The sequence below is a fragment of the Scophthalmus maximus genome, chromosome 3 (genome assembly GCF_022379125.1).
Source record: "Scophthalmus maximus strain ysfricsl-2021 chromosome 3, ASM2237912v1, whole genome shotgun sequence".
NCBI classification, from domain to species: Eukaryota; Metazoa; Chordata; class Actinopteri; order Pleuronectiformes; family Scophthalmidae; genus Scophthalmus; species Scophthalmus maximus.
The window spans coordinates 9,725,626-9,753,338 of NC_061517.1; the positions used below are offsets into that span (position 1 = coordinate 9,725,626).

Consider the following 27,713-nt stretch of genomic DNA (forward strand, 5'->3'; position numbering starts at 1 on the left):
TGAAAAAAAAGTTTCTAGATTTGCTCGTGGCAGGGGTTTTGCCTCCCAAAGACTTTTCTATTTTGTTACAAAAGTACAAGTAATGTATTTGAGGGCAAATGGGCTCAAAGGTATCGAACATGGACTTTTTTTTGAGAGATGTTCTTTTTCTTCTTTAATGAAATCGAAAATTTGAAGGGGAGCATTCCACAGCTTTGCAAATGTCAGGTATAGTTGTGAATTCAGAGCCTGTACAAGAGAGATGTTTGTGTGTGTGTGTGTGTGTGTGTGTGTGTGTGTGTGTGTGTGTGTGTCTTGTACATTGAAGGATCAGTATGCTTTAAATAATATTTTTTTCTTTGTTACTTGACAAGTTATTTCACAATTTCCTGCTGAGATGCAGAACTCTTATTTCAGTGGAGGGCTTCTCTCGCTGTAACTACTGTGCCATATTAGCTGTATGACTGATAGCGCGGATGCGTGTGACATGTCGTTTTTGTTCTGCCTCATTAACGAACGGCCCAAGTATGAAGAGATCAGATTAAAGGTAATTAAAATGACAAAAACACACCATCATTCCTGATGCAGCTGTAATGAGGGCCTTAGTGTAGCTGAATTCCAGCCCTCTCCACCTCTTTATCCTCCTTGTTCCTCCCTCTGCTCATCCCTCTCTCCATCTCAGCTCTGGCTACAGAATCATTAACCTGGCTCTGTGAGTAGGATGTGCTGACAGAACACTCTGCTATTGTGCTTCCTGTCATCTTCAGGAAATCGGGGCTTCCCCCTGCTGTCGAGGTAAAGCACCACTGGCTGATGAGTGATGCTAATCTCTCATTTTGTTCCTCTGTTTCTGTGTCTATCTCGGTTTCCTTAACTCTCTTTATGTCGCCACTTAAAAAACTGCTTACACAAAAAAAACAATGTGTTTCAGTATAATAGTGTGTCCAGAAGAATTACAGATTCTGTACAGCAACACATATTCGAACACCTAGTCTCTTTTCCACATATTCAGAGAGTGGACAAAGTAATAGCAACAACAGTCCAGTACAACCTCACATAGACAATAGACAATAATAAACTCCTGTCCAATATTCTGGACTAAAACTGATTCACAGCAGTAGTATTTATATCAGAGTCATATCATTAAATCCTGAATTGCATGGTATTGTCAGGTGTCCCTGTTACATTGGCCGCCCTTTTGCGTGTGTTTGCATGTGTGTGCGTCTGTGTGAACGCCCTGATGCAAGTGATGGAGTGGGTCTGCTCTGTCACGAGCAGCGCAGAGTTGACGCTTCCTTTACATGGCAGCTGCAAGGCTCCAGTGATGTATCAGAGTCAGCAGAAGCATTGATCAGAACTGGGGTTAATCATTGCTCCGGGAATCCAGAGGAGATAGAGGCTGCCTGGGGAGAAGTCGGCCAAGAGAGTGGGCGGCTGCACCACAGGAGGCCTGCAGCGCTACAGTAAAGGAATGCTGGCAGGAGGAGATAAACACGTGTCTGTTTATCTCACTGTCCAACTATCAGCTGTTCCTAATAACAAAAGATCATAAACAGGGTTTTTTTGGGCCTGTGTGTGAGTGTGCATGAGGAAAATGCAGTTGGGACCAGCGATGTAACCCCCTTTTAAATGGACGGACTTCCGAAACGTGGGCCACGTGATGCCGGATCTGTAGCTGCGTCTACTCAGCAGTACCCATTCACTCCCCTGAGCCGGGGAGTTAATAATTCAAAAGAGAGAAGGGGAAAGAGGCCATAGGCCTGAGTGACAACACAGAGAGCGAGACAGACACAGAGACCAGAGAAAGTGTGGAAAAAAAAGTGGCCACAGTCGGAATGAGGGAAACGGGACAGCCATGTCAGGACACGAGGAAGAAAGGAATATTCCAGAGGGCAAGTCGCTTTGGAGAAAAACTGAGAAAAACTGTAGTCATAAATTTTTCCCTGAGACTACACGGACTCCTCCACCAACAGAGGCCTTTCCCTCCTTTCAGCTTCCCCCTCCTCTCCTCTCCTCTCTCCATCCTCTTCTCCTCTCGCTACCCGTCCCTCTGGGACGACTCTTCCCTGTGACCTGCCGTCACCACCATCACCGTTGCCAACATCAAAGTCCAGGATGTTCCCTCCAAGAAACGCACACGAGGATATGAAGGAAACACGCGTGAAACCTACAAATAAGTTGCAGTGCAGATAAACACACACACACACACACACACACACACTCGTGCATGCATGGATACTTGAAGGAATGTCAGCAATGCCAGTAGGAAGGATGAGGGGCAATGGGAATACAAAGAGGTCCAGCTCCTCAGAGGCGAGGAAAAACAGGGCAATAAAACCGTCATGTTGAGCCAAGAATCTGCTGATGGCACACATACATATACGCAAGTTCAGACAGACAAAAGAGAATCTGTCAGGCAGATAAAGCCATCACTTCTCCTTTTTTCATCCCTGGTTTTGTCCAGAGGCGTCCCCCTTTCACCTCCCCTCTTCCCCGCCAACACTTGTCAGGCAAGAGAGTCATTAATGTTTAGCTGGGCAGTGATGGCAGCGCTGACAGCACTCATCTGTCTAAGAAGACAAGATGAGAGAGGGACAACCCATCAAAGGATGCCACTTAAGAGAGTGAGAGGGAGAAATGAGGGGGGAAAAGGGAAATGTGAGGCTCTGGCTGGACAGACAGGAGAGGGACACATTTTGTAATAATCTTTTTGCAAATATAAACGTTACGTCACTGAGGTGGGTTATACAATCATCTTAATCCACCCCTTCCTTTTCTATCTTTCTATCTATCCACCTACACAGCCCCCCCCCCCCCCAAATCTCCCACCCCTCTCCTCCCCTCCACATGCTTGTCAGCAGTTTGATTCAGTACCTGCAGGTTAGTTACTCATTGAGCTGAGAAGGGACCAGAGCTGGTGGAGGTGTATGGACGGCTGTCTATGGGCAATCACTGGCAGTTGGGGGGCTGCCGATTTGACTGACAGATCTGCCTGTGTCATCCATTCCCCTCCTATACAGACACAGGACACAAAGCACAGGAAGTGGAGGGAGGTAGATAGCTTTAAATATGAATGGTACACTACAGGGGCGGTTAATAATTGGGAAGTGTTGGACTATTAATCTGAGAGACAAGGCAATGGGTTTCGTTTTTGTGCGCTGTCATAGCTCTGACACTGCGCGGTGCAGCCTTCACTTCTTGTTCAGTTGAAGGATCTCATGATATTCACAGCAATATCACAATCACAAAAAACAACTTATAGTCCTTTTAGTAATGTTCATTATACTGCTGACCACCTCCAAAATCAAACACCGACGCCATGCATCTGAGCAAAGTCCCTCGGGTTACTAATCAATTTTGGTTTTACATTTTGTTCTGTCAATTAATTGTTTATCAACAATTCAACAGATTTTAATTAACTCATGTTTTTATGGCAAAAGACTAATGGACAAAAATTATAATTTTGGTAAGAAAATAAAGATCTAAAGGAATGTTTTAAGTATTCATATATCTTTGCGCCTATGTGCGCACGCCCAAATAACTGAGTACAAAATGCAGTAAATGAGATTTTCCCTCCATCTTTCCAGATACGTCAGAAGGTAATAGAGAAGGTGCTTTGACTACCATGACAAGTTAAGTAGAGGGAGCGGGACCATTGTCTTCCAAATCAGCTGTCAGTGTGTTTCTGCTGTCAGCAGTTTGACTCACTACCTGTCTGGTTAATCATCAACCTGCTCGGAGCTGCGAGCTGCTGGAGGTGTATGGCCCACCATCGCGGACCCCCCATCTTTGCCACAACAGGACAACATCTGATTGACAGATTAGCAAGCACTGGCGCTTTTTCAAAGAAAGACGGGGGGAAAACAGCGTGGAGGGTCGTGATTGGAATTGAAGGAGACTTGAAAAGGCAGCGTGAGGTAGAGGAGGTGCGTGTGGGTGGAGGAGTGGAGGTTAACAGGTCGTCTCTAATGTACGTGCGTTGGGAAATATGAAGACGTTAGAGTTCCTGTCTGAAGTGAAAGTTTTTGCAGTGGAAAGTGGAAAGGGACGGGTAAAACAGGAATGTTCACAGGACTGCACAGAAGTGACTGTCAGTAAGTATGTCCTCAACCATCTTCATAACTGCAGCTGTAAAGCTAAAATTGAAATAGTGTCTTAACACCATGTTTTCTCCTTTGCACACTGAGCAGGACTGAGCAGAACAAGCAGGGGGACGCTCACTCAAATAAGGAGGAATCCTTTGGAAGTGAAATTGCCTCCCCTATTGGGCATAAACGCTGCTACAACCAACAGTTACCCCCCCCCCCCCCCACCCTGATAGGTTATGCCCACTATCGTCCTCTCCACCTCCTTTGATTCCCTCATGCACGCCCACTGAGGTTTGATTTCAAATGGAAAAATTAATGGGAGAATAATAGCCTTGGGCCTCGCTCTCTTCCACACACACATCTTAGTTGGTCTACAGGGGGACAGAGAGGGGGGAGTAATATTTAGATCCATTCGCCTCACTTGGCCCGCTATTCCACTGTGACACAGGCACACACTCACACACACACACACGCACACTGAAACACACACACTCACACACACCAGGGACTTTAACCCCCATCCGTTAACACCTTAGAGGGCTTAACTTTCAAATATTAGTACAGTGCAGATTTCAAATAAATAAATAAATAAATGAGCATGCAATGATAAGCGATTCTCCTGATAGTTATCAGTGTGTTCCATATTCATTTTCACTTCCGGGAGAACATTTCTGCAGTACCAGTCATTTTGAGAACTTTCCAAGCTTTTAGAAAGGCTCACACTGGAACTGCAGTGAAGAGTTGAAGACCCACATTATTTGCAGCGGCTCACATCGTCGTCTAGACGACTTTAAATTTGTTAGCTTGAATTTAAAAAAAAAATCTTTTTCTCCTCCATTTAATTATTATAAAGTACATAGGATACTTTCAAAGGCAATGGTAAATAAAAACTGCATTATCCTTGCTGTTCTGAGAACCTCTGGCATATTACTGGTATATTATTATTGGTAGCATATTATCGGTAGTCAGATTTTAGAGGGGAAGAAAATAGACACACACACACACACACACACACACACACACACACACACACACACACACACACACACACAAACACATTTTCTCCCTGTAATGTATAAGATGTGCAAGTTTCACTTCAGCTGACACAGGGCCAAGGTGGTTGCAGGCATTATAAAATCAAAGTTAAGACTTATTGCTTTTAGGCTAGCAACACAAGAAGTGTGTGTGTGTGTGTGTGTGTGTGTGTGTGTGTGTGTGTGTGTGTGTGTGTGTGTGCGTGTGCGTGTGCGTGCGTGCGTGCGTGCGTGCGTGCGTGTGTGTGTGGCTGGGGTGGGTTTGGTTGTTAAGAGTTTAAAAGCGGAAGAGGAGTTGGTGTAGAAGCAGTATTGATGTCAGGGAAGCCCACTGGCACTTTCTGTTCAAACATTTGAGGGGACTGGCCTGCCGAGCTGCAGCGCCCGGGCGGCAGGATTCCCGCTCTTCCTGTTTCTCCTTACTTTGAGGAATTTTAACGGTGAACAAACTCCCAGTGCTCCTCTCACACGCCCCACCTCATCACAGATACCTGCCTCAGCAAAACTAGAGAGAGAGAGCGGGAGCGAGCGACCAAAAGAGAGAGAACTTTCCAGGCATTCGAGGAGTTCCTATGTCTTGTCACCCTGTTACAAAAACTGCATTTCATGCCATAGATTCAGTATGACTTTTTGTTAGACATTCAACCACTGAGGGTGATGGGAAATTCCACAAGGTTATTTTGTTTGTTGACTTACTGCTGAATGTAGGATACATGTGGAAGGGCCAAACCCAGGAAGACAAACATCTCTCTGGACCTGGTTCAGAAGGAAACGTCCTCAGACTGCAGCCAAAAATCCAATAGACAGAGAGGAGTCTGAGTGTGGGGCCTCTGGGGCCTCAAAAGTGTGCGAGTTCAACACCATAACAGAAATATTGACTGAACTTCAGGTGTATTTCATCTGTGACTGTTCAAACACATCGGCAATAATCCGTTCATAGAGAGACAAGGAGGCATGAACTTACACGTTCAGGGACGCTGGATATCAATCAGGGCCTCCATCACAGGAGACCTCTGTGGCAGCAGGAGGTTTAAACACATAAAAAAACAAAAGGCTGGTGAAGTGACGGTGCGACACACTTCTAACAGCAGCCAGCGTCCCCACGCCTCTCGCAGTGTGCCTTTGGGCACATGTAGCATTAATTGCTGCCTCCACAGAGCCTGCAGACTGCACACACTTTCTATTGCTCGCATCAAAGAAACCACATGCTGAACTTTATGAAATTTTTATTCAATGTGTTCACTTGTCTTCCCCTTTTCCCTCTTTCTTCCTATTCCTATTCCCCACCTTGCCCCCCCCCCCCCTCCCCCTATTCTTTTTCCCTTTTTAGCTCCGCCACCAAACAGACAAGAAAGACTTCTCTCTGCCATATTTTTTCGGCTCCACTTCCTTCCTGCCCAGGAGCACTCAAGTATCTCGTTAGTTCTCTCACAGCGAACATCTCCCCTCGATCTGCCAGGAGCAAAAACCTGATGGGGGGGGGGGACTACATCAAGAAGTTTGCTGGGTGATTCTCCGTAGAGCTAGGTGAGAAACTGTAATATCATTTAGCTAGAGTAATTACAGATACAAGCGGCACACAAAGGAAAGAACAGAGATGAGAGGGTTTTCTCTCCCTGTGGACAATGTACACCAAAGGGCCCGAGTTTCATTATTAACTCAACTCAGATTCAAGTGCAAGCAAACACACGTTGCAAGATCACTGTTGGTGTGACATGGGCACTGCCGGGATTTCTAACACGTCAACAAAAGTTGGTCGACAGGTTGTCTCACTTAATATATTCCACCAGTTTCTTCTTCTCACGAACACACCCCTTTTTTCCTGGTTATGACAGGTGAGCTACTGCTCTCTTAAAACATGCGCACGCACGCGCACGCGCGCACACGCGCGCGCACACACACACACACACACACACACACACACACACACACACACACACACACACACACACACACACACACACACACACACACACACACACACACACACACACACACACACACACACACACACACACACACACACACACACACACACATCCATCAAAGCAGCGAGTGTTGTTTCTTCCCCCACAAGTCTCATACATACAGGTATAAATCACTGTGCCTGATTTCTGGGGCCAGGGTTTAAATAATTAAAGAGGTTTAATTTATCAGGATTTAGCCCCCCCTCCCCCTGACAGTAGGACTGACAAAAGAGAATGAGATATATTATGGAAGGGGGGGGGGGGGGGGAGTCATCATACATTAGAAAGACGTGCAAAATTATTACACATTTTACTGGAGAGAATAACGGACATCTAGGCCTGAGTGGCACCAAAGACTACACGTGAAAAGGCATTAAGGTTCTGCTCTCGAGCTACTCCATCTGGGTGTATGCATTTTTATTTACCCGTAGGTCGAAGACAAATGCAAATGCAACTGTGTGTGAAGATCTGAACTACTGAATATGGTCGATTACAAGTCACTGGAAAACAACACAAATTTAAAATAAGAGACACATTTTAAGAATTGAAAATTAAAAAACACCAAGCAAGAATCCAGCAAAGTGAAACAAATTTCTCGTTATTTCACATGCCGCCAGAATTTGGAAGCATACAAATAATAAATATCATCATTTCTTTTTTCCTCTTTCTTTGCAGAACTCCTGGCAGTGATGTTAAGAGGTATGATTTCTTTTTGTTGTGAAGAAGCATCCGAGACACTAGGCGTGAAAAGAAAACACGTAACAATAGGTATACTTAGAAGTCACACCACATCATCAACTGTTTAAAAAAGGTGAAGTTATGGCTATCCTGCTAAGACTATAACAAATAACCCCAAAAGCTCAGTTTCTAAAGACCTGGGACCGTTTCGTACGACGCATTTGAACAAAACTGTGTCAATTAACTAAACTGGAGAACGACACATTTGAGTAGATCACATTTATAGAATGAAATCAGTGTTGAATTATGCCTCGCGACAGAGCCAGGAGACTGGCTGAGGCTTGGCGACTGTCACCAGTGGCGAGAGAAGCGTGGAACTCTACTGCCCTCCTGTGGCCATAAGCATGCAGAGAAATTCTCGCCACATGACAGAACTGACTGACCAGTGTGACACAATGATCTCCTACTGGTATCGGTTGGTTTACTGGATGAAGTTTTAGCCCTATGAGATTTGGAAGTCAGAAACAGGATCTACCAGCAGGCACAAAGACATAAGGGAGAAACATTACAATAAAGCATAACAGCCATATCTGGCTTGTTTGACCCTTGTATTATTTATTCTTTCCAGTAGATCTCTGAAAACAGAGTGAACATCTCTCTCTCACACTCTCACACACACTTAAACAGCATAAGAAAGACAGAGCCTCCATCTGCCAATAAACTTAAAAAAGAAAAACCCTTTTCTCTTTTGAGAGTAAACATGCATCGTCACTCTTGAGTAGATTATTATATATTATTGTTAACATTACTTGACCGATCACTTCACACCGAGTGAAGTTAGTTGTTTGCTGGCAATAGTTAGCCACCTAGTGGTCAAACCCTTTTATAACATCAAGTATTGACAACAGGGAATTAATTACAACTTTGGAAGTTTTTGGCTATTTGACACCGTGTCATCATTGAACAGCTTCATAAACATAGTTTAATAGATATTCAACAAACTATCAAATCTACAGACTCGACTGGGGGAAGATAAGAGATTATCACACCAGGAACACCAGTATCACTCCTACATCAGACAGTACAATATGCTTTTTTTAACCATATTGCTTGATTTATTATCTGAATAATAAACCTATAGATTCATAGTTACAATAACAATTCCCTGTGAAACTGATCACTCATTAATACACTACCACCATCCTCATGGTAGATGAATGATGATAAAGTGTGTTGTTTTGTCTTCTCAAGACTTCACCGTCTCCCCTTCACTCTCGGATTGTCCCTCACACGTCAGTTGTCCAACAGGGAGCGCTGTAGAGCCTCCTGGATCATAGTGTGCTCATCTGTAGAGTAGTCCTGCAAAAACACGGTGTGAGGGAAAATAAAAACAGTTAATTTATGAATAACAAAAAAACTAAACTAAAAAGAAACTCAATATAGTGTTTAAGGCTTTAACCTACAACAAAGGTATCATAGGAGAAGGTGTGCCTGATCTTCAGGTGCTGGAAAAAGTCAGTGCTCCTGTAACTGGGGTCCCCCCAAGGCATTGAGGCACAGATGGGACACACCTATTCAAAAAGAGTGAGAGTAATAAAGAAACATCTGTGAACAAATGAGTTGACTACGGTTGAATCCACAATTTGTGTGGAAACTGAGAAACACTGATGGAGTCACAATGTATGTGTGTGTGTGTATTTCTTACTACTTGGCGTGCATCTCGAGAGTGCTGTGAAGTGCAATGTTCGACCAGGCCATCCTGATCGAGGTTCTGGCAGCTGCAGTACGGGCAGGTGAACGTGTAGCGATTTGGCACTGGACTGTTGGAGAGAAATACGGAATAATAGATTGTAAAATATGTCAATGCTACTGATTCTGTATTTGAACATGTTTTTTTGCGACAGAGAAATTTGTTTCTTAAATATAAGAATGCTGCTCGTAAGATGTAACGATATTAACCATTATACTGGTTTAGATCAAGATTGATATCATGACATGAGAGAAGACATTATCCTGGATCTAAGCTCTTGTTTGGGGTTTTAAAGGCTGCCTTACAGCAAAGATAATTTGGTGAAATGAACTATAAAGGCCACGATCTGTTGTCATCATGTCCACATTACACATGACTGGCAATTCAGTGTGTTTATCAGGCTGAGGAAGCAATGGTTCATTTTGGGTCTAAATGAAGGCAACAGTTTGTTCGCCAAATACTCATTACTACTGGCTTTTGCACTGGAGAGCTACTTATCTATGGCTTCACCCTGTAGTTTTTTTTTCAAGGTTTAACAACCAGGAAGTGAAACCTAATGGCAAGTCATGCAGATTATTTAATCTGATAGTGAGAACAACAGATTCTAGATGAAACGATTACAGTAAGACCTATGTCGTAACACACCAGGAATTTATCTTTGAAACATTCCTTCTGTCATCTGTAAATGGAATGTATAACTGTGCCAACAGTGAAGTCCTGAGCCACTGTCAAAGATCTATCCTTTTTGCTACCAAGGGCACCACACAGTGTTTACTTTCTGTCAATTTAAATTGTGTAGTGTGTAGTGGATTTGTGGATATCGAGGTAACTTCAGGTTTAACTGGTTCTCTTCGTACCGGGGTAAATCACCTTGGTAACTTATGCTGAATGGCTAACCTTCTCCGAGGCAGGTTTAATTTGAGATAAGAGATCAGAGAGCCAGTCACCAGTCTGATTAATGACCAATCAGTATTTACATAGTGTAGTGTAAAGCTGCTTTTAGACATGATCTGAAGTGTGCAGAGTGGCTGTGTATGAGAACGCAAATGTCTGCAAATGTTCCTCCGGACATTTTCCGGAACTTTTACTGCAAGCGCTCTCGTAATGTTTCAGTTAGAAAATCTCCGGACAATTCACAAGTTAACATGTGGGTGTGTTGACGACTGCGAACAAAAACTTGGCTTTCCGCAGCTGAATTATCGACATATCCTGCCTCCTGCATCCTCTACACAGACGCCACAGAATGTTCCGGAAATTGTCCTGTTGGTATGAACGCGCCTGACTCAGACAATCTCCTGCTGCCTCGGTCATGTGTGAAAGGCAAACTCCGGAAAATGTCTGGACTCAAATTTCCGACATTGTCCAAAAACAACTTGAGTGACATTTTTTTCTTTTCTTATATCCCTCTACTCCACCTGATGATGGCAGGCTGACTCTGGGCAGTGGTCCTCACTCCCTCCTCAATGTAGTCCTGGTATTTTGAACAGGCAGCTGTGTGGCTTCTCATGTGAGAAAGGCCAATCTGAAGAGCGAGAAAACATATGTCACTAACTGCCACTGCAACATTATACAACTGTTGTCTCATGTTGGTAATTTGAACTTGACGACTGTCTGACTATACAGACTGAACTTGGGGCTTGTGCATACATAGTTATAACAATGGTTACCATGTGGATACCAGTAGTGATTTGAGGAAACCCTAGCACATTTTTCTAAATCCAATGAATGAGAAACGAGCAAAGTTCATCCAGACGCCTTACGTCAGCATTTGCATGGTCATACCTGAGTTCCACATCCCTTGCAAGCTGCCATGGATGATTGGATGAGGGCCTCTAGGTCAGCAGCTTTAGTCCAGTGGCCCAGCGTTGCACGACATACAGCACAAACAGGCTTCTGTGGTCGCAAACACTCCTGCAGACAACTCTGGCAAAACCTGATGAGAGAAATTAGCGGGACGATGAAGAAGGAGAGTGTGGGGAGTTGAGACTGATCGTTTTGTCTTGGATTAACTTGTGCACACTAATTACTCAGGACTCTGGTGTAAAATATAAAACAACAATTTTTATTCGTCAGTCTGTAGTTCTTACAGTAGTATTCACGGTAACTAATTACTTTTGAAACCAAGTGATGAGTTCGGTAATTTAATTACTTTTTAAAGGAGTAATAAGTGTAAAGTAACTTCCTGAGTAATTTACCCAACACTGTCATAAGTAACTTTGAGATTGCTTTTAGCAATGAAAAGTGCTCTATAAATGAAATTTATTATTATCATTATTATTATTAAAGTGTACTACAGTAAGAAAACCATGTGGCTCGGTCAATGCTTGAGCCTCAACTGAACACGACAAAGCCATAGAGAGAGAGATTTTTCTTAACGTGACAGTAACATGCTTACTTGTTTAAACAGAAACTTAAAAATTGCTGCCTTTAACAAATATTGTTCTTAAACCAACATAAATTAAAATGCATTATTAATATTTTACCTTTTTACAAATCACCATGAACTTAATGAATGAAATTACAATTTTGGTCTCCAATTTACCCAAAGTACTAAACAAGATGTATTATAAACGGCACTTATTTCAACTTAACATGTGGAAATGTAACAGAAAGTGAAGCGGAGTCACCAAGTGTCTTCACATTGCATGAGTACACTGGTTTCGAGCCTTGTTCTAGTTTCATATTTAGGAAATTATGCTCAATGGAACATGAGGAGCTAGGTTATTCAGCAGATAACAGTAGATACAGTATTCAGGTTTGGTTATCTGTGTGAAATTCTGTCTCGAGATATTGTTCAGAACCCTGGATGAACCTGGTTTCTATCAGGGAGCTCTCCAGGTAGCCTATAGCCAGGTTTTTCCACAAAACAGGGATAGGGCCTGACACAGGCTTGTGAACCCACACTGAGATGTTAATATGAGCATCATGTAAGTGGAATACTCCAAAAGCATCATCAGAACCAGGACACTCGAGCATGTGTGACCAGCCTGAATTAGATGACCTCTGGTGACACACAGACAGACAGACAGACAGACAGACACACACAGACAGAGACACACACAGACAGAGACACACACACACACACAGACAGAGACACACACACACACACACACAGACAGACAGACACAGACGCGCACACACACACACACACAGACAGACAGACACAGACAGAGACACACACACACACACACAGACAGAGACACACACACACAGACAGACAGACACAGACGCGCACACACACACACACACACAGACAGACACAGACACAGACACAGACAGAGACACACACACACACACACACACACACAGACAGAGTGTGTGTGTGTGTGTGTGTGTGTGTGTGTGTGTGTGTGTGTGTGTGTGTGTGTGTGTGTGTGTGTGTGTGTGTGTGTGTGTGTGTGTGTGTGTGTGTGTGTGTGACATGGGGAGCTGGATCCTGTCATCAGCTGGGAGATCCCTGCACAGCAGCGGCTCCCGTCAGGAGCTTCCTGTAAATCAGATGGAAAGTCCCCACCTCAAAGGTGCGCAGGGACTTGTAGTCCTTCCGAGCGATTTGACGAGTTCGAGCAGCGGCCGTCTGAACTACAACTCCCAGGTGAGGCCTCCTCTTTGGTGTAAACAAAACTGAAACTGCTCTAGCGAGCTCGCGTTGGGTTTTTAACCGAATATCCAAATGAGTGAAACAGAATTACGAGATCGCGACAAATGCAGGTGCACGCGCGGCGGAGGTTTGGCCAGTGTGGTCGCGCGACACGCTTGAGAACAAGCCTTGCGCCCCATTATTTCCTCCACCTCGTACGAGCACATCTCTGCAGCTAGACGCGGGTAGAGAGGGTGACAATAGAGAAAATACTCACGTATGGCCGCATTGTGTTTTCACGGGACTGTCGAAGATTTCGAGGCAGACCGGACAGACGAACTCTGACACGTCGCCGCTGCCGTCTGAGACGCTTTTCTTGTGCTGTGCTGCGCTGAAGCCTCCGAGCATCGCCATTTCTTTTCTTCACTGGAACAGTCGTCCGGCGTCACGTCCCCGTGATGACGTCATCGGCTGCTGGTTGAGTTCTTTAAGGCGCGGGGGGCGGAGTCACGGCGGTGATAACAAGACTGTCTGTCGAGTTATTGTAATGGTTAAATCAAATGACTAAACAAAACACACCACACTTGGATTTGCGGTTTTCGAGGTTACTTCCGGTTTAACTCTGTTTTTTTTCCGTCCCACGAAGCCAGTTCTCTTCTCCCCGGGGTAAATCACCGTGGTAATTTATGCTGAGCCCACCGGGGCTGGTTAAGTTTGAGATAAGAGATCAGAGCCAGTTCACCAATCCAACGACTGACCAATCAGATCACTGGAAACCCCAGAGTCATCATTCTACGGGAGCATGACGGGGACAAACGAGTTCAGAGTAAAGTGACAAATAATAAATAATAATAAACACTTTTAGAACGGCTCCGTTCCATAAGTGGATTTCCCGATTCATTCACTTCATTGGTGTTTCATAAAATTATTACATTACATCCAATAAACAATGAGATTAATCATTACCATAAAACATTTGGGAAAACAAACAAAATTGGAAATACAGAAAAAAACATTGAAGTAACTACTCATTCTATAGATTATGCAGCATAAGACAACAGGTTCAGGGCAGAGATAATGTTATGTTAAGTTAATGATTCAGTGCCTTTTATTGTCATTGCACCCTCTACAACGGAATTAAGTCTCCCAGTGGTACAAAAAACTCACGGACAGTAGACACCACAGTCTATATGAATAAATATAAAATTACCAAGACTAAAACGTTATGGGCAAACACAAATGAGGAAACTCATTAACTTGACTTAACGTACTGCAGAATCCTTCACCTCCCCCTTTTGCTTATGTGCTTGAATTCGCAAGCCCCACCACACACACACACACGCACGCACGCGCGCGCGCACACACAATACCTAAACTATTGTAACAACAGTTTGTCCTATCATCTGTGTTAATTGGTTTCCAGGTTTATTGGAGCCTGTCTTGCATTGCCGCCTATTCATTCTCTTTGCGTAACCATAGCTGCACACTGATTGAAATTAAGCAATATTTTACTGTTTGGCTGGTTCCCCAGTTGGGAGTTGAGTCCCTCCAAAGAGTCACAAGATACATCAGATGGGTTGTGAGGTGATTAATGGGAGAGTTAAGAAGAAAATTTTATTTACAAATGTAGAGGAGTAAAAAGTACATTTCACTCTGAACTCTTTGATAATGGTTGTCCACAGTTTTTTTTGTAATAGTGACAATGCTTTTTATTGATTTATTCACTCAATTAATTCACAAGATATTTTTGTCTTGATAATATCCAAGTTTTGTATAATATCCTGGAGCCCGAATTGACATTTCAAATATCTTGTTTTATCAGACTAATTTCTGATCAAACCCCTGAAACAATGACAATGGTAGACGACAGAGAAGACAGCAAATAATAACAGTGGAAAAGCTGGAACTCGAGAATGCTTCACACTAACGTCTACAAACAAAGCCAGAGTGAAAAAAACTAACAAGAAGAAAAAGGAGTCCTGCAACAGATGCAAATATCAAGTGTAATAAAAGAGCCAGAGCCTGAATTACAAAAAAAGTAGAATTGGTAGTAGTGAAAAAGTTATATTGCAGATGATAATGACGCTGATATTGCATGCAATATTAATATAAATCTAATACAGAAAATAAGAAAAGCATCTTCAGTTACGTATAGTGCCATCTCTTTTGCGGACTACTAAAGACGCATATTTTCTTTGTGCACAAACTAAGGAACATAAGAAGAGCATCTTCAGTTACGTATAGTGCCAAACTCTTTTGCGGACTACTAAAGACACATATTTTCTTTGTGCACAAACTTAGTGGGAACTTAGTGGGAAATTAGTGGGAAAACTGTCCGTGTGAAATCCTATTTTGTCTCCCCACACACATATTAAACACTGCTGGTGATGAGGCTTGCAGGATCTGCATCCCGTCCTCCTCAGCACGTGGGGCCCCTGGTGCTGGTGAACTGTCAGAGCCGGAGCGCATGCGCGTTGTGATGATGGGAATTTCCAACAGTTGAGGAGGCGTAGTTAGCCGCGGCTAGCTAGTTGTTAAAGGTAAGATGAGCGGCTCTCGGTTGTTCTGCGCCAAAAAACCAACAAGCAAACGCCGCCGCGGCCTCGCAGCTGATGCAGAAGGAGACACGTTCGCTCGAGAGTCACGCCTCGGCTACGGTGAACCTGACGGAAGAATTGACACTTAAAAATCGCCAAAGATGTCCATGTCGCGACAGACCGCCCTGCTAGCTAGAGCAATTGTTAGCGAGACAGCTGCGCAGAAATGGGCGTTCACTGCTTAACCTGTTCTCAGCTGGGGGTCCGTGCCAGTCTCCGCTCCGGGGGGGTTTGTCGTGTTTGACAGGCACCGAGATTCGAAACCACAAGCTGCCCCTCGCGCGGTTTCTCTTCGTGTTCGTCGTGGCGGAGCGGTTCTGTTTCGCAGTGAGGCATGCGGATGTTGTTAGCTCAGGTATGCTAACTCGCTAAGCGGATGCTCGCTGAGGCTGGTGTGGGTGGGTGTGTGTGTGTGTGTGTGTGTGTGTGTGTGTGTGAGAGCCAACCGGAGGGACCAGCTCGCCTGGGACCGGGGAATCACAATCCTCCCGCCGCTACTACTACGGCTCATGTCTGGGCTTTACGCTTATCCGCGCGTTTAATAATGCGATTTGAATTGAAGCTAACGAGTGCGGTGCACCGCGGGTCACACGCCTGTAACGTAGTGCCGATAGCCCACACAGTCGCTGGCGCAAACAGCAGCACGGGACACGAATGTGAAGTCTGAATGAAGTCCCCACACTGGTCATGTGCTCTGTTCTTCTGCCAGTCTGTCCTGTGTGTCATAATATTAATCCAGTCCAACAAATTTGCCATAAACCTGATCTGAAAGAACCCACACCATATACAAACACTGTTTTGTTTTTTAATATAATGATACCTATACTGTTATCTTAGCCATTATATTTGTTGTATGCACTGTTATGATTTATATAAATGCATTGTATTTTGGACCGACTGCATCGGGAGGACTGTTGGCCCAGTTTTCCTTCTGTCTTGTGAAAGTCCGACTGAGAGATTTCCATTTTTCCTAATGCTCTCCTGTGTCATTGCAGCTCGGGGAACGGCTCAGAAGACTCACACAATCATGAACGAGTCTCCGTGGTGAGTGACCTTGAATACTGCACAAGCTCAAACCAAGGAAAAGGAATAGACACAACTGTAGATACAATCATAGGCCAGTTTAACTGGAAACAAGTCGGGCTATGAGCCAGTGCCAGAGATGATCATAAGACGACATCCCTACAGGCTGCAGCCTAGCTACGCCAACTGAAACCACCACACGGCCGCGTCTCTTGTTTTCAGGATGTGCTGCTGAGTGGACGCGGCATCTCACTCCTCTTCCACCTCTCCAAAACGTTATTAACGTTGAGTGTGAGCCAGCGCACTGTGAATAATGGTGACAAAAAATGGTGCTTGAATGTGGCGTCCTGGTGCAGTGTGTACCACAAGGGGTGAGGCTCTCTCTGAAAAGTACAACGGCTGACTGATAGTCCGCTGTCGATAATGGATGCCAAGTTAAAGGAGGACCTGTTCCGGAGGTATGTGACGGCACTGGAGAGGCGCCTGGAGGAGGGAGGGGACTACAGAGGGATTGGAACTGCACCAGAGGGGCACAGAAGCCGACACAAGGACAGTGAGGCCCTGCTCTCCACAGCCACTGCTCTGCTAGGCGCCTACCAGCCAGATCCAGCACAACGTTTCCGCATGGTGCGTTTCTATGAGGTGCTGGAGAACTCACTCCGCTGCCAGAGAGGGGGCAACCTGAAGAGCCTGGAGAGAGCCTTCCACACCCTGGAAACCATCTGCACCAACCTCCTGCTCTTCCCTTGGAAGAAGGAGTTCCGATGTATAAAGGTGAGTTAAGTGTATACACAGGCTTGCTATTGATTCTTACATAAAGCCGACAACCAATATGTGAACATTAAAACACCATCAGCTTTCAATATTGCTTTAACAAGGAGTGTGTATTAATATTTACATTTCCCAACCGCTGTTTTTGATTGATTTAAAAATGAAAAACAGAAAAATAAAACTACTTGCATAGAAATTATATATTATTTTTATAAAATAATTTGAAATGTAACATCAGATCATAGTCTCCATATTTCATCAAGTACCTAATGATTTCTATCAAGCATATCCGAACTTACGGTTTCCAAACATAAACACCAGACATGTTATCAATAAGGTATAAAACATAAAATTAAAACACAAATATTTTATTTTTAAGGTAATAATTATATATGAGCTAATATTTCCCACTGCTCTTAAAATGTATTTACATCTGTAATGTTTTAAACACTAGCAAATCAAACTATAATTTGAATTGTGCAATGTCAGAGGATAAGATGTGAGGTCTCTGTTTAGGGTAGATTTTAGCTTTATCGTGTCAAGCTGTTTTAATTGACTGATACTAATGCTATTGTGACTCATCTCTCTTTCAGACCTTCACTGGCCCATACGTGTACCATCTGCAGTCAGCCATCTCCGAAGCCGAACTACGATCTCTAATGCGCATCATTGGCTATGCATGTGACCATGACTCGAAGTTCCATTTGCAGGAGCACCCAGGAGGAACAAATCATCTGCGCCAGTTGGCATTTGAGCTTTTCCTGGCCCAAGCAGAGTGTCGTCTTCTGGGAGAGGTAGTGGCTCTGGCCCGTGGTTCAGCCTCAGAGCTGGAGGCCCTGGAACTCCGCAGAGGTTGCAGAGATGACGCAGCTGGCTGTGCCGAGGCGCTCCGCAGACGTGACAGCCTTGGGGCAGATATGGCTCGGCTGTCTGTGCGGCCGATGGATATAGAGAGGCCTCATGCCCACCACCTGAGGCGAGGTAGCCGACCGTCTAAGTCTGTGGATGTTACAGATGGGGCTGGTCACTGGCATGCAGCAGTTTGCAAGCCTGTCTTAAAAGCCTCATTGAGTCTGAGGAAGGAGCCTCTGTTTGTGGATGCAGAGGCGGATATGAAGGATGAGATCATCAGGCCCAGCACATCAGCATCTCTCTTCTCTGTGGTTGCTCCACCTTCCTATAGCCCTGTTGCAGATTTCTTCCCTATTCAGTCACCTCCCCCGACTGATGTTTACACATCCTACCACCTGTCGTCTTTGGATGAGATTGACTTGTACACTGAAAGGGGTGGTGCTGGAACAGGAGGAAGGCAGACTCCCTCTCGACCTCCGTCCAGAGAGCCTCGGGAGGCCAGGGATGGATGGCTGCTCAAAGCTCATGGGAGTGTGAAGTGTCAGGGTTGTGGGTTGGGCTGCTCAACTTTGGCTTCCTGCCAGAGGTGTGACACGATCCTCTGTCCTGCCTGTCATGACGTGGACCCTTCCCCATGCTGTGGCCTTCAGGACTACCACCCCAAATCTCCACGACCCCTTGATGGATACATCCCTGTCAAGGAAAAGCTCTCGGTCTACTCTAATACTCACTCCCACTCCCATCTCCACCCGCACCCCCTCACACTGACTCACTCACACTCTCACCCCCATCCTCACCCCCAGATGGTGGAAAAACCCCTCATGTCCACCAAGCTGTTTCCAAGCAAGTCTGTTGCCTTGACGACGCCAAAGGGAGGCAGCAGTGAGCGACTAAGCATGGGGGGATCGCGTTGCGGGTTTTGCAACAAGCCAGGTGCGTCACACACCTGTGTGAACTGCTCTAAGGTGTCATGTGACTCATGCATGGGCTTGTATGCAAAGGATATTTGCACACGGAAGAATCCCCAGCACAGCTTTGTGCCAAACCATCAGCTCAACTTCAAATCTGGCACTATGTCTCACCTGGTGTACCGGTGAATCAGGAAGAGAGAATATTATCCACCCCCCCCCCACCCCCCAAACCCTATGGTGTAGTCTTGCACTATTACTTTAGCTCTGTTACCCCTTAAACAACTCATTCACTCACTTCCCCCTTTATCTGAAGGTCTTTTCGCTCTCTCTAACACTCTCTTGAACTCTGTACATTTCCTCTTGCTGTCAGTATGACACTGGAATGCACACGCCACGGAGAGACAGATCGTGTGCCCATCTCTCTGCCTTGTTCAAGTTCAGGCCTTTTTAATCTATTTCTTCTTCTTATTCCTTTTACCTTGCTACCTGCTCTTGAGTAGTCATGTGATGTTGTAGCGCTTCCCAAAGTCCTCAAATTTCATCCTCCTCAAAAGGGAAACTAGAGAAAAGAGATTAATTCCTTCTCATTTTGAATGAATTCCGTCCAAATGAACATATTTCCTTTGCCTAACTTCTCAGCTAAGAATTCCTCTAATATATAAATATGAATATATATATATATATATATATATATATACAGTATATGTGTGCGTGTGTGTGTGTGCGTGCGTGCGTGCGTGTATGTAGAAAAGACCTCTGAGCTTGCATTGTGACAAAGGAGATCTTTTTAAACTTGAAAAATACAAAGGAAAAACATACACTGGAAGTCAATAGTATATATTTTTAATCTATTCTCTAGAACAATGTGAGACTGTTAAATGGGCATGAGGTCTGGCATTGGGATTTTGGGATATAAACTAATGTTTTTTGGGGTGTTGGAGGGGGGGGGTGTCTCAAAGGGACATTGAGACAATGGTCGGATGCCATATATTCTATTTAAAGTTTATGCCTTGTAAATTTACCCTCAATTGTTTCTGGTTACATGACTGACATTTAAATGCTGCTGTTGACTTGAGACATTGAAGATGTGTGGTGTTGACTTCTTTCTGGTAAATAGCCTGTTGAGATGTGTCATTTTCAAGCCCCTTGCCCTTTCATTACACTCCTTAAGCCTCCATGGACCATGATGTTGTAGTGCCCTCTTACCCAGATCGATGGGTCCCTGTCAGTCTCACGCGAGGTCACGGGAAGTCTCATGCTGGGCCACAGATCAGCTGATTGCGGTTATTCGATGGCATGTGAGCCGATTGGTTTTAGACATTATGAAAGTTTGTTCTCTGTCACGGTTTCTGTCTACCTCAAATGGCTTCAACATAATCACCCATTGTGGTTTCCAACTAGCCCTAAAAGCCTAAGAAATACTGAATTTATTACACTATAGTTCTCTAGTCTGCAATCAGTGTTTTGGCTGATTAGAAAACATCTCTCACAAACAACAGATTTGATTTTAAACACCTTAAAGGGGCAGTGAGCAATGTGGAAGAAAGCTTGTCTCTCTCTTTGTTGATGTTGAGTGTTTTTCTGCACTGAGCCTCGAACACGCAGCCTTGGGTATGGGAGATGGACGTGCAGACCACTTGGCCAAAACCCCTGAGTCGAAGTGTCCTTCGCTAGCACATCTCTTAACGTGTCAGGGAGTGATGCTTAAAAAATTGCACATGCAGTGTTGTGAGGTGTGTCCGCACCATTTTTTTGTTGTTTCCAATTTACATAGCCAGGCCTGCACCGAAGAACCGGCTAAAACTGACTGCTAGCAGACCGTGAGCAAATATTTGCAGATTTTTGTGTCGGATTAAAAATCGCTTACTGCCCCTTTCAATTATAATTATTTAGGTACAAAAGCGCTACTACAAACACTACCTTTTGTGAAGTTCAATTTGGTTGAGGCCTTCAGAAAGGTGCTGGAGATCTATCGTTGTTTCTTAGCCTGTATTTTGTGTTGGTGTCGGACAAATACAGCAGGAAAATCTCTGAATCTCCTGCTGCGTTCCTCATATGTGAATGGACATTTTCCGGAGTTCATGTCCTAAATTAGTTATTGTGATTTCAAGTGTGCAGTCATTGAAGATTTGGTGTGAGTTACGACGTGTTATTTTGCTTGGTTAATATCCCGAAAGGCAGCCCCCATCTGAGGCCTTGAATTGGGGGCTGATTTGGTGTAGCTTTGGTTAGCGTGAGTTACCTTATCAAATCAAATCACTGCCATTTGCTGTGAAAATTTCATAAAACTGAATTATTAGTATACTTAAAGGCTTCACAGGTAAACTTACTCAACATTCTGATGAAGCTGATTGTAATTCTGATTTAAAGGGAACTTCTAGTGATGAGGCTTTGTTTCTCCATGCAAAAGGATAATACTGTTAGTCATAATATTTCGAGAAAAGAAAAAACATTACCAGCTATTTCCTCCTTCACAAAAGAGGCAATTAGTCTCTTGCACAATCTTTTCAAATTATCGATACTTATGATAATATGGTGTTTATGTGCCAAAAGATATAGTAGTATTTAATTATTTGTGTAACTCCACAGACGCTCCACATTCCTCATTTTAACGCAGGTGTCAGGCTGATCTTCTGATATTCCCCCTCTGAAATGAGACAAACTTATGATTCTATTCATTCTTGTAATATGACTTTTTACCTTAAAATTATGACTTTATTCTCGTAATATGACTATTCTCAAAATCAATATATTTTTCTTTAAGTGGCCCCAATACTCCATCATAAACAAACACATTTACTTAAATTAATTGACATCTGATCTCATATCTCTGTTCATCTCTTCATCATGTTAAAATAACACAAAGATGGGATGTTTTGATGCCACTTGGATGTAGCTTAATGATTCTTTGAAAGATGCTCTCGGGTCAACATTAGCTAAGGTGGGCACCGCAAAAATCTTGAGTGACCTCAGGGGAGGTTTGTTTTCATCAAGCGATACACTTCTCAATTGTTTTTAATATTTATCGCCGATGCATTTTAGTTGCTCGACACTGTTCTTTGCGAATCATACCAGCAACTAAGACAACTTTCATACATGTTGAGCCATGTTGTAAGAGCGACCGTATTGCCAAATGAAGAACAAATATCTTATTGGAGTAGAAAAAAAAGAATTGTGTGGCTTGCCTGGATGTACAGTTAATATAACAGAAATCTGTGGCTTTGCTGAAGTTTAGCCTTGTGTCTCTAAATGTTGGCCTTTTTTGAGAAGCCTAGAAAAGGGAATAATCAACACAGATACCTACCTGCACACCACGGGGACGTGGATTGGACTCGGATTAGCCGACTGATAATTTGTATAGGCCACTACAAAGGGCTAAACAGTCTTCAGGGCTGCTGCTAAGTTTGTGGGCACTGTTGTGATCTTGTGGTGAACAAGTGACTTGTCACAGGTAAAATATCTAATGTGGAACTTTTATTTCCATTTACCTGTGGAGATGCATTACTGACGTTGGAAGACCTAAAAGAGCTATTTTTATTTTGTGTCTTGGAATACATTGAGCCATTTGAACATGATTGGTTTTAAACCACGCCGGACTCACTCAAGTCATTGTGGAAGTCAACACTCCCTTTACCTCTCTGTGTGGTTATCTTACTGATGTTAATAGTGGTGGTTTTAGGCAGCCCCCTTTTACCCTTCCCCAAATCCCCTCCTTTCTTGGCATGCATTGTACAAGGCCCAAACCCATACCTCTTCCCCCTCAACCATACATGTACCCTCACCCATTGCCGCCCCCCTTCCCCCTTCCACCTTGGCACTGAGGATCATTGCACAATGTCTATGTGAAGGGGTATGGACCTCACTATCAATATGTGGGCATACATGGGGTTGGAAAGGGAAAAAAAAGCCAAAATTGTGAATTGGTGAATATATATATATATATATAGAAATGTAAATGAGATTTTATAAAATAATTTAAAGAATAAAATTCTAGAAAAAAACAACAACTGTTTTCTGTCTTGAAGTTGTGGATGATTGAAACCATGTCTTGGTTGTTGAATGCAGTGGGAACACAATCTGTCTGCCCCTGACTATGATATTATTTCTTTACTTTCTCTCGGTTCAGTGTTTAAATCATTACAAACCCAGTTCACCTAACTGTATCTCCACTCTTAGCTCACTACCTCTAGACACGTGCACTCGATTCTGCATTTGGAAGCAACCTCGTTCTACATGGTTTGTTTTTCCCCCCATATGACCAGTAGGTGGTGATGAACACCCACACATACAGTGACTAGAGCTGCATAAAACACACCAAGCCTGTCAAGAAAATGACTCTTTAAAATAATGTATTTGGCTCAAAGTGAGACTTTTATCGCATTTGATTATTTAGGTTGATTTAGTGATTACATTCATATTAATTACTGTTATGAGCAGCTGTGTGGGTAAGCAATAAAAAAGGTTTGAATGAAAATGAATACAATTCACAAAAGTAGTCTAATATTTCACTGTTGTTTTTAAAGCCAACCTCAGAGTAGAAGCAGCCTGTTTTATCTTCATATTCTTCACCTTTTTTTCTTCTTTTTTTGTGCATGTTTGATGAAATGGAGCACTTGAAGCTGTTTTTGCTTGTTTGATAAATGTGTATGTACTCTAATGATTCTTGCCCTTTTTGGTAATATCTTCATGGTTGAATGCACTTATTGTAAGTCACTTTGGACCAAAGCGTCAGCAAAATGAGTGTCATGTCATGTAATAATAACAACATTCGGCGTTGAGGATAGAAAAGAGCAAATGCATTAATGTGCTGTCACTAAATTTCTCATTCAAGTTAGAACCAGCCTCTTATTATACTTGATGTGTTTTCTTTCACTTTATTGAAGAGAGGACAAGATGTCAAGATGTTTTGGCATCACATTCACTGCAGTAAAACAGGATGACTAATGTACTAGGAAATTAGTTTCCTGCTCTTTGCCTACAACATTAATTGTGCCGATAGAAGAAACGAAATGAGGGTAATCTGGCACAGCATGAGTGACATGGAACAATGTCCATCCATCCATTATCTATACCGCTTCGTCCTTTTAAGGGCAGCGGCTCACAGGAAGGCTCACCTAATATCCCGGCTGACACTACTGACAGTACACCCCTGGACACCAACATACAGATACTTTCATTCATATTGTGGCACTATGTACCATACTAGGGTCAATTTACAGTCTCCGATTAACCTAACCCGAATCTGCATGTCTTTGGTTGTGGGAGGAAGCCGAGGGAAAATCCCAGGCAGATAAAGAAAAAGCCATGGCCGGTTGGAACCGGGATTCGAATCAAGAATCTTCTGGCGACGGTGCTAACCACACCACCGAAGAATACATGTGAGAAATTTGCTGCAGAGGTGAGTACAGAGCAGTGAATGTGAGTATTCACATGAGCAAGATTAACATTACCACCCAACAAATGGTTGATCGATAACGGTAAGTATTATTATGGTCATTACAAGAACCAGTTTGTGCTGTTGAATCCGGTTCTGCTAGGAATTTCTTTTTTCCCCCCACGGTCGCCAAGTGCTTGCTCATTGTGGGGACTGTTGGGTTTCTCTGTAATGACGTCTCGACTCTACTATGTAAAGTGCCTTGAGATTATGCATGTTGTGATTTGGCACTATACAAATAAAATTGAATTGAAAAACTTCCCAAGATAAAACAAAGTGATGGTTATGATTATATACAATTGTTGGCTGTCGCCTCTTCTTACATTTTTGACTTGCGATGTCTCAGTATGACAGTAGCTTTAGGACATGATTCATTCATTTGAACCAATTAGAAACTATTTTAACAAACTTCATGTAGCTGGTGTCTCAGATCCACAGGCTTCGTAAACCACCAGAGCATCATTTTGGAATGCTGGCTTTTGAGTAAACTTGCAGATGTTTGTTTTGGCTCAAAGTCCTTTAACAAATGAGAACTGGAGTTCGCCGCCCATCACTGGTCCAAATAAGCTTCTTCATTGCTTATATTAATAAGATTAGCGCCTTCTTCCAACAAATTACTGTTAGATAATGGATAGCTGTGGCTGAGATTATCCATCACGGAGGGAGGGGGGAGCAGAGATGTACACCGACAGAAGCTCTGCAGTGACTGAAATGCAGAGGGAGTGCAGGTCCTTGCAGCCCACATCAGCCCCTCCTCTTGGACATGTCAGCACTGTGCTGACTAAGCATTTACCAGCCTTGAGGGGAACCTAAGACATAATGAGTAACGAACATCGCCCTTCAGCAGGAGAGGAAAATAATAACTGATGGCAAAGTGCTTGGCCTTTGAATAAATCCACCACCAGCAGCAGCAGTGTTATGTCATCTTAGTTAATGGTTAATTTAGATAACTGCTATAGCACGTGATGTAGAATGTTTATATGTGTATTTCCTACTCTTTTTTAACCACATATTGCTTCCATTTTATTTTTTATTCCCTCCATTTTTCCTAACCATCTCCATTGTGACAGTTAACTGTTTGAAGAAAATGTTCTTATTCTGCTGCAGAGATTTCCACAGTTGGCAGCCCAGAGCAGCTTCTCGTTAGCTGAGGAAGGTGAGCATATTGGACTACATTTAGAATCTGATAATCATGTCACTCCTAATCAGGGCTATAACAGGCACACTGCACTGTGTAATGCATTTACTGTATGTGTATTTCACCCGCATGTCTTACCTAACACTGCACCTACGACCATTATAGTTCATACACCAATGCACAGACGACTTTACGTACACGCATACATGAGTTTGTGACACGAACTAGGTGAGCAGTACCTGAGAACCGGTTGTTAAAGAAAGAAGACAAAGACCTGAGTGTTAGAGATGAGATCCTGACCTCTGAGAGTCATTCCCTTCTCCTTAATTACATGTAGGAGGAGAATTGTGTCCTTATTGTCTCCTTATGTGTCACTTTTTATATTGATGGATGAGTAACAAATAGATTAACTGAATTGATATTCAACATTTCACTCCGAGTAATTAATTACATTAGAGTGCGAATCTTTAAGAAAAAAAAAATTGTGTCTTGTATATCAGAGTTGTAGTGTGTTTAATACCAGAGCCTCAACAAATTTGTGTATTTGTTGTATGTGACACATACTGTAGGTCTATATATTTCTCCAGAGTGCAGAAATGTTGCAGGTATTGTACTATGCACTACATAATGTGGGGAGGCCAGTCGCAGGCGTGAACTTGGCAGCATCTCCATATTTTGTTCAGTAATTGCTTGTATTATCTGTATTTGTAATGCGTTTCAGTTATTTGTTTTCTGTATTTGCTGTATTTTTCAGTATTTGCAGTAGAATTTTGTCAGTTGTTTTCTTCAATGTATTATCAATCTGCATGTGTTTTCCTTAGCTGCAGTGCGTCAAGCTCTCTCTACATAGTGATATATGTTGCTGTTATCTGTAGATGTGATGTTACTTCATTGTGCTTCATGTCTCCTTGCCGTCCACACACAACCTTTACACCCCTGCTGCCATATGTGGAGGGCAGAACCTGCTAAAATTTTAAATAAACAAATGACTCAAAAGATTATTACATGTACACAAATAGCATATAAAATAAACAAACTAGATACTCAAGCTGCTTCTTAACATGTAATGATATTTAAAGTGATTATGCTCAATCTTTCAACATAACCCTTTCATTTGCGTTATTGTTATGTTTCGCCACAGAGATTTTAGCTTCCCTCAAAGTGATTTACCTAAACAGGTGCCTTTAAAATGTTGTTTTAGTGGCATGCCATACGATACAGAGGAGCTAGACGTTCTGTGAGAGGAAATTCTTCAGGTCATCCTCTTATTTTTTTATCTTTTTTTTTTTACAGAAAAGTCATTACAATGCAATCATTGTAATCCAAAACTTGCTTTTTGTGATTTACTCCTGTAAATGTGCATGTGAATATTCTCTCTTCAGTCTCAATCGCCTTTTTCCCTCAAGTACAATAGCCTTCACTGAAGTCGTAAGAAAATTGGATTGACCTTTGACTGTCAGCCACTCAGCCATGGCACTCCAGCTCCTCATCTCTTTCATTCGCTAAAACTTATGACAGCCTTCGGCCATTGTAACTGCAGAAGAAAAAGCAGTAGCACATAATTTGTTCCCTAGCGCAGAAACAATTTTCCAACAGAAACACGCTCTTTGTGTGGCAATCTAATACAACGCATCTTTCTAGCACTTACATGGAAAAATAAAAGTACCAAATAAAGTTTGGTAACACTTAGTATGAAGCCTGTGTCTATAGTGCACTACGACAGCATAACCGTCCTCATATACACACATAAGGCATTCTGATGCACTATATCAACAGTCCAAAGACATTATAGATGTTGCTGATAATGAATTATAAATTCAAGCATCTTATGGATACTTTTGACTAGTTATAAACAAGAGGTTGACTGATGGCTTTATATTTACATTATGACTACCTATACACACATCAACA

At 43.0% G+C, this 27,713-nt stretch overlaps 2 protein-coding genes across 7 annotated transcripts; one reads left to right on the top strand and one right to left on the bottom strand.

The window, feature by feature from the left end:
- Nucleotides 1–7,441: 7,441 nt before the first annotated feature.
- On the bottom strand, nucleotides 7,442–13,809 carry rnf114 (ring finger protein 114). The gene is made up of 6 exons (XM_035644494.2): nucleotides 13,354–13,809; nucleotides 11,279–11,429; nucleotides 10,912–11,018; nucleotides 9,452–9,566; nucleotides 9,210–9,317; nucleotides 7,442–9,105 (listed from the first exon to the last, which is right to left on the bottom strand). The coding sequence occupies exons 1-6, from the start codon at nucleotides 13,488–13,490 to the stop codon at nucleotides 9,040–9,042; spliced, it is 684 nt and encodes a 227-aa protein (XP_035500387.1). The 5' UTR covers nucleotides 13,491–13,809; the 3' UTR covers nucleotides 7,442–9,039.
- Nucleotides 13,810–15,513: 1,704 nt separating this feature from the next.
- Nucleotides 15,514–23,234, top strand: spata2 (spermatogenesis associated 2). Of its 6 annotated transcripts, none has more exons than XM_035644493.2 (4): nucleotides 15,514–15,616; nucleotides 16,669–16,717; nucleotides 16,919–17,470; nucleotides 18,061–23,234. In XM_035644493.2, the coding sequence occupies exons 3-4, from the start codon at nucleotides 17,120–17,122 to the stop codon at nucleotides 19,414–19,416; spliced, it is 1,707 nt and encodes a 568-aa protein (XP_035500386.2). In that variant the 5' UTR covers nucleotides 15,514–15,616; nucleotides 16,669–16,717; nucleotides 16,919–17,119; the 3' UTR covers nucleotides 19,417–23,234. The 6 variants fall into 6 exon arrangements, with proteins under 6 accessions (XP_035500386.2, XP_035500381.2, XP_035500380.2 ...); XM_035644490.2 differs by having other exon boundaries at nucleotides 15,602–16,028; XM_035644492.2 differs by having other exon boundaries at nucleotides 15,602–15,733.
- The last annotated feature ends 4,479 nt before the right edge of the window (nucleotides 23,235–27,713 follow it).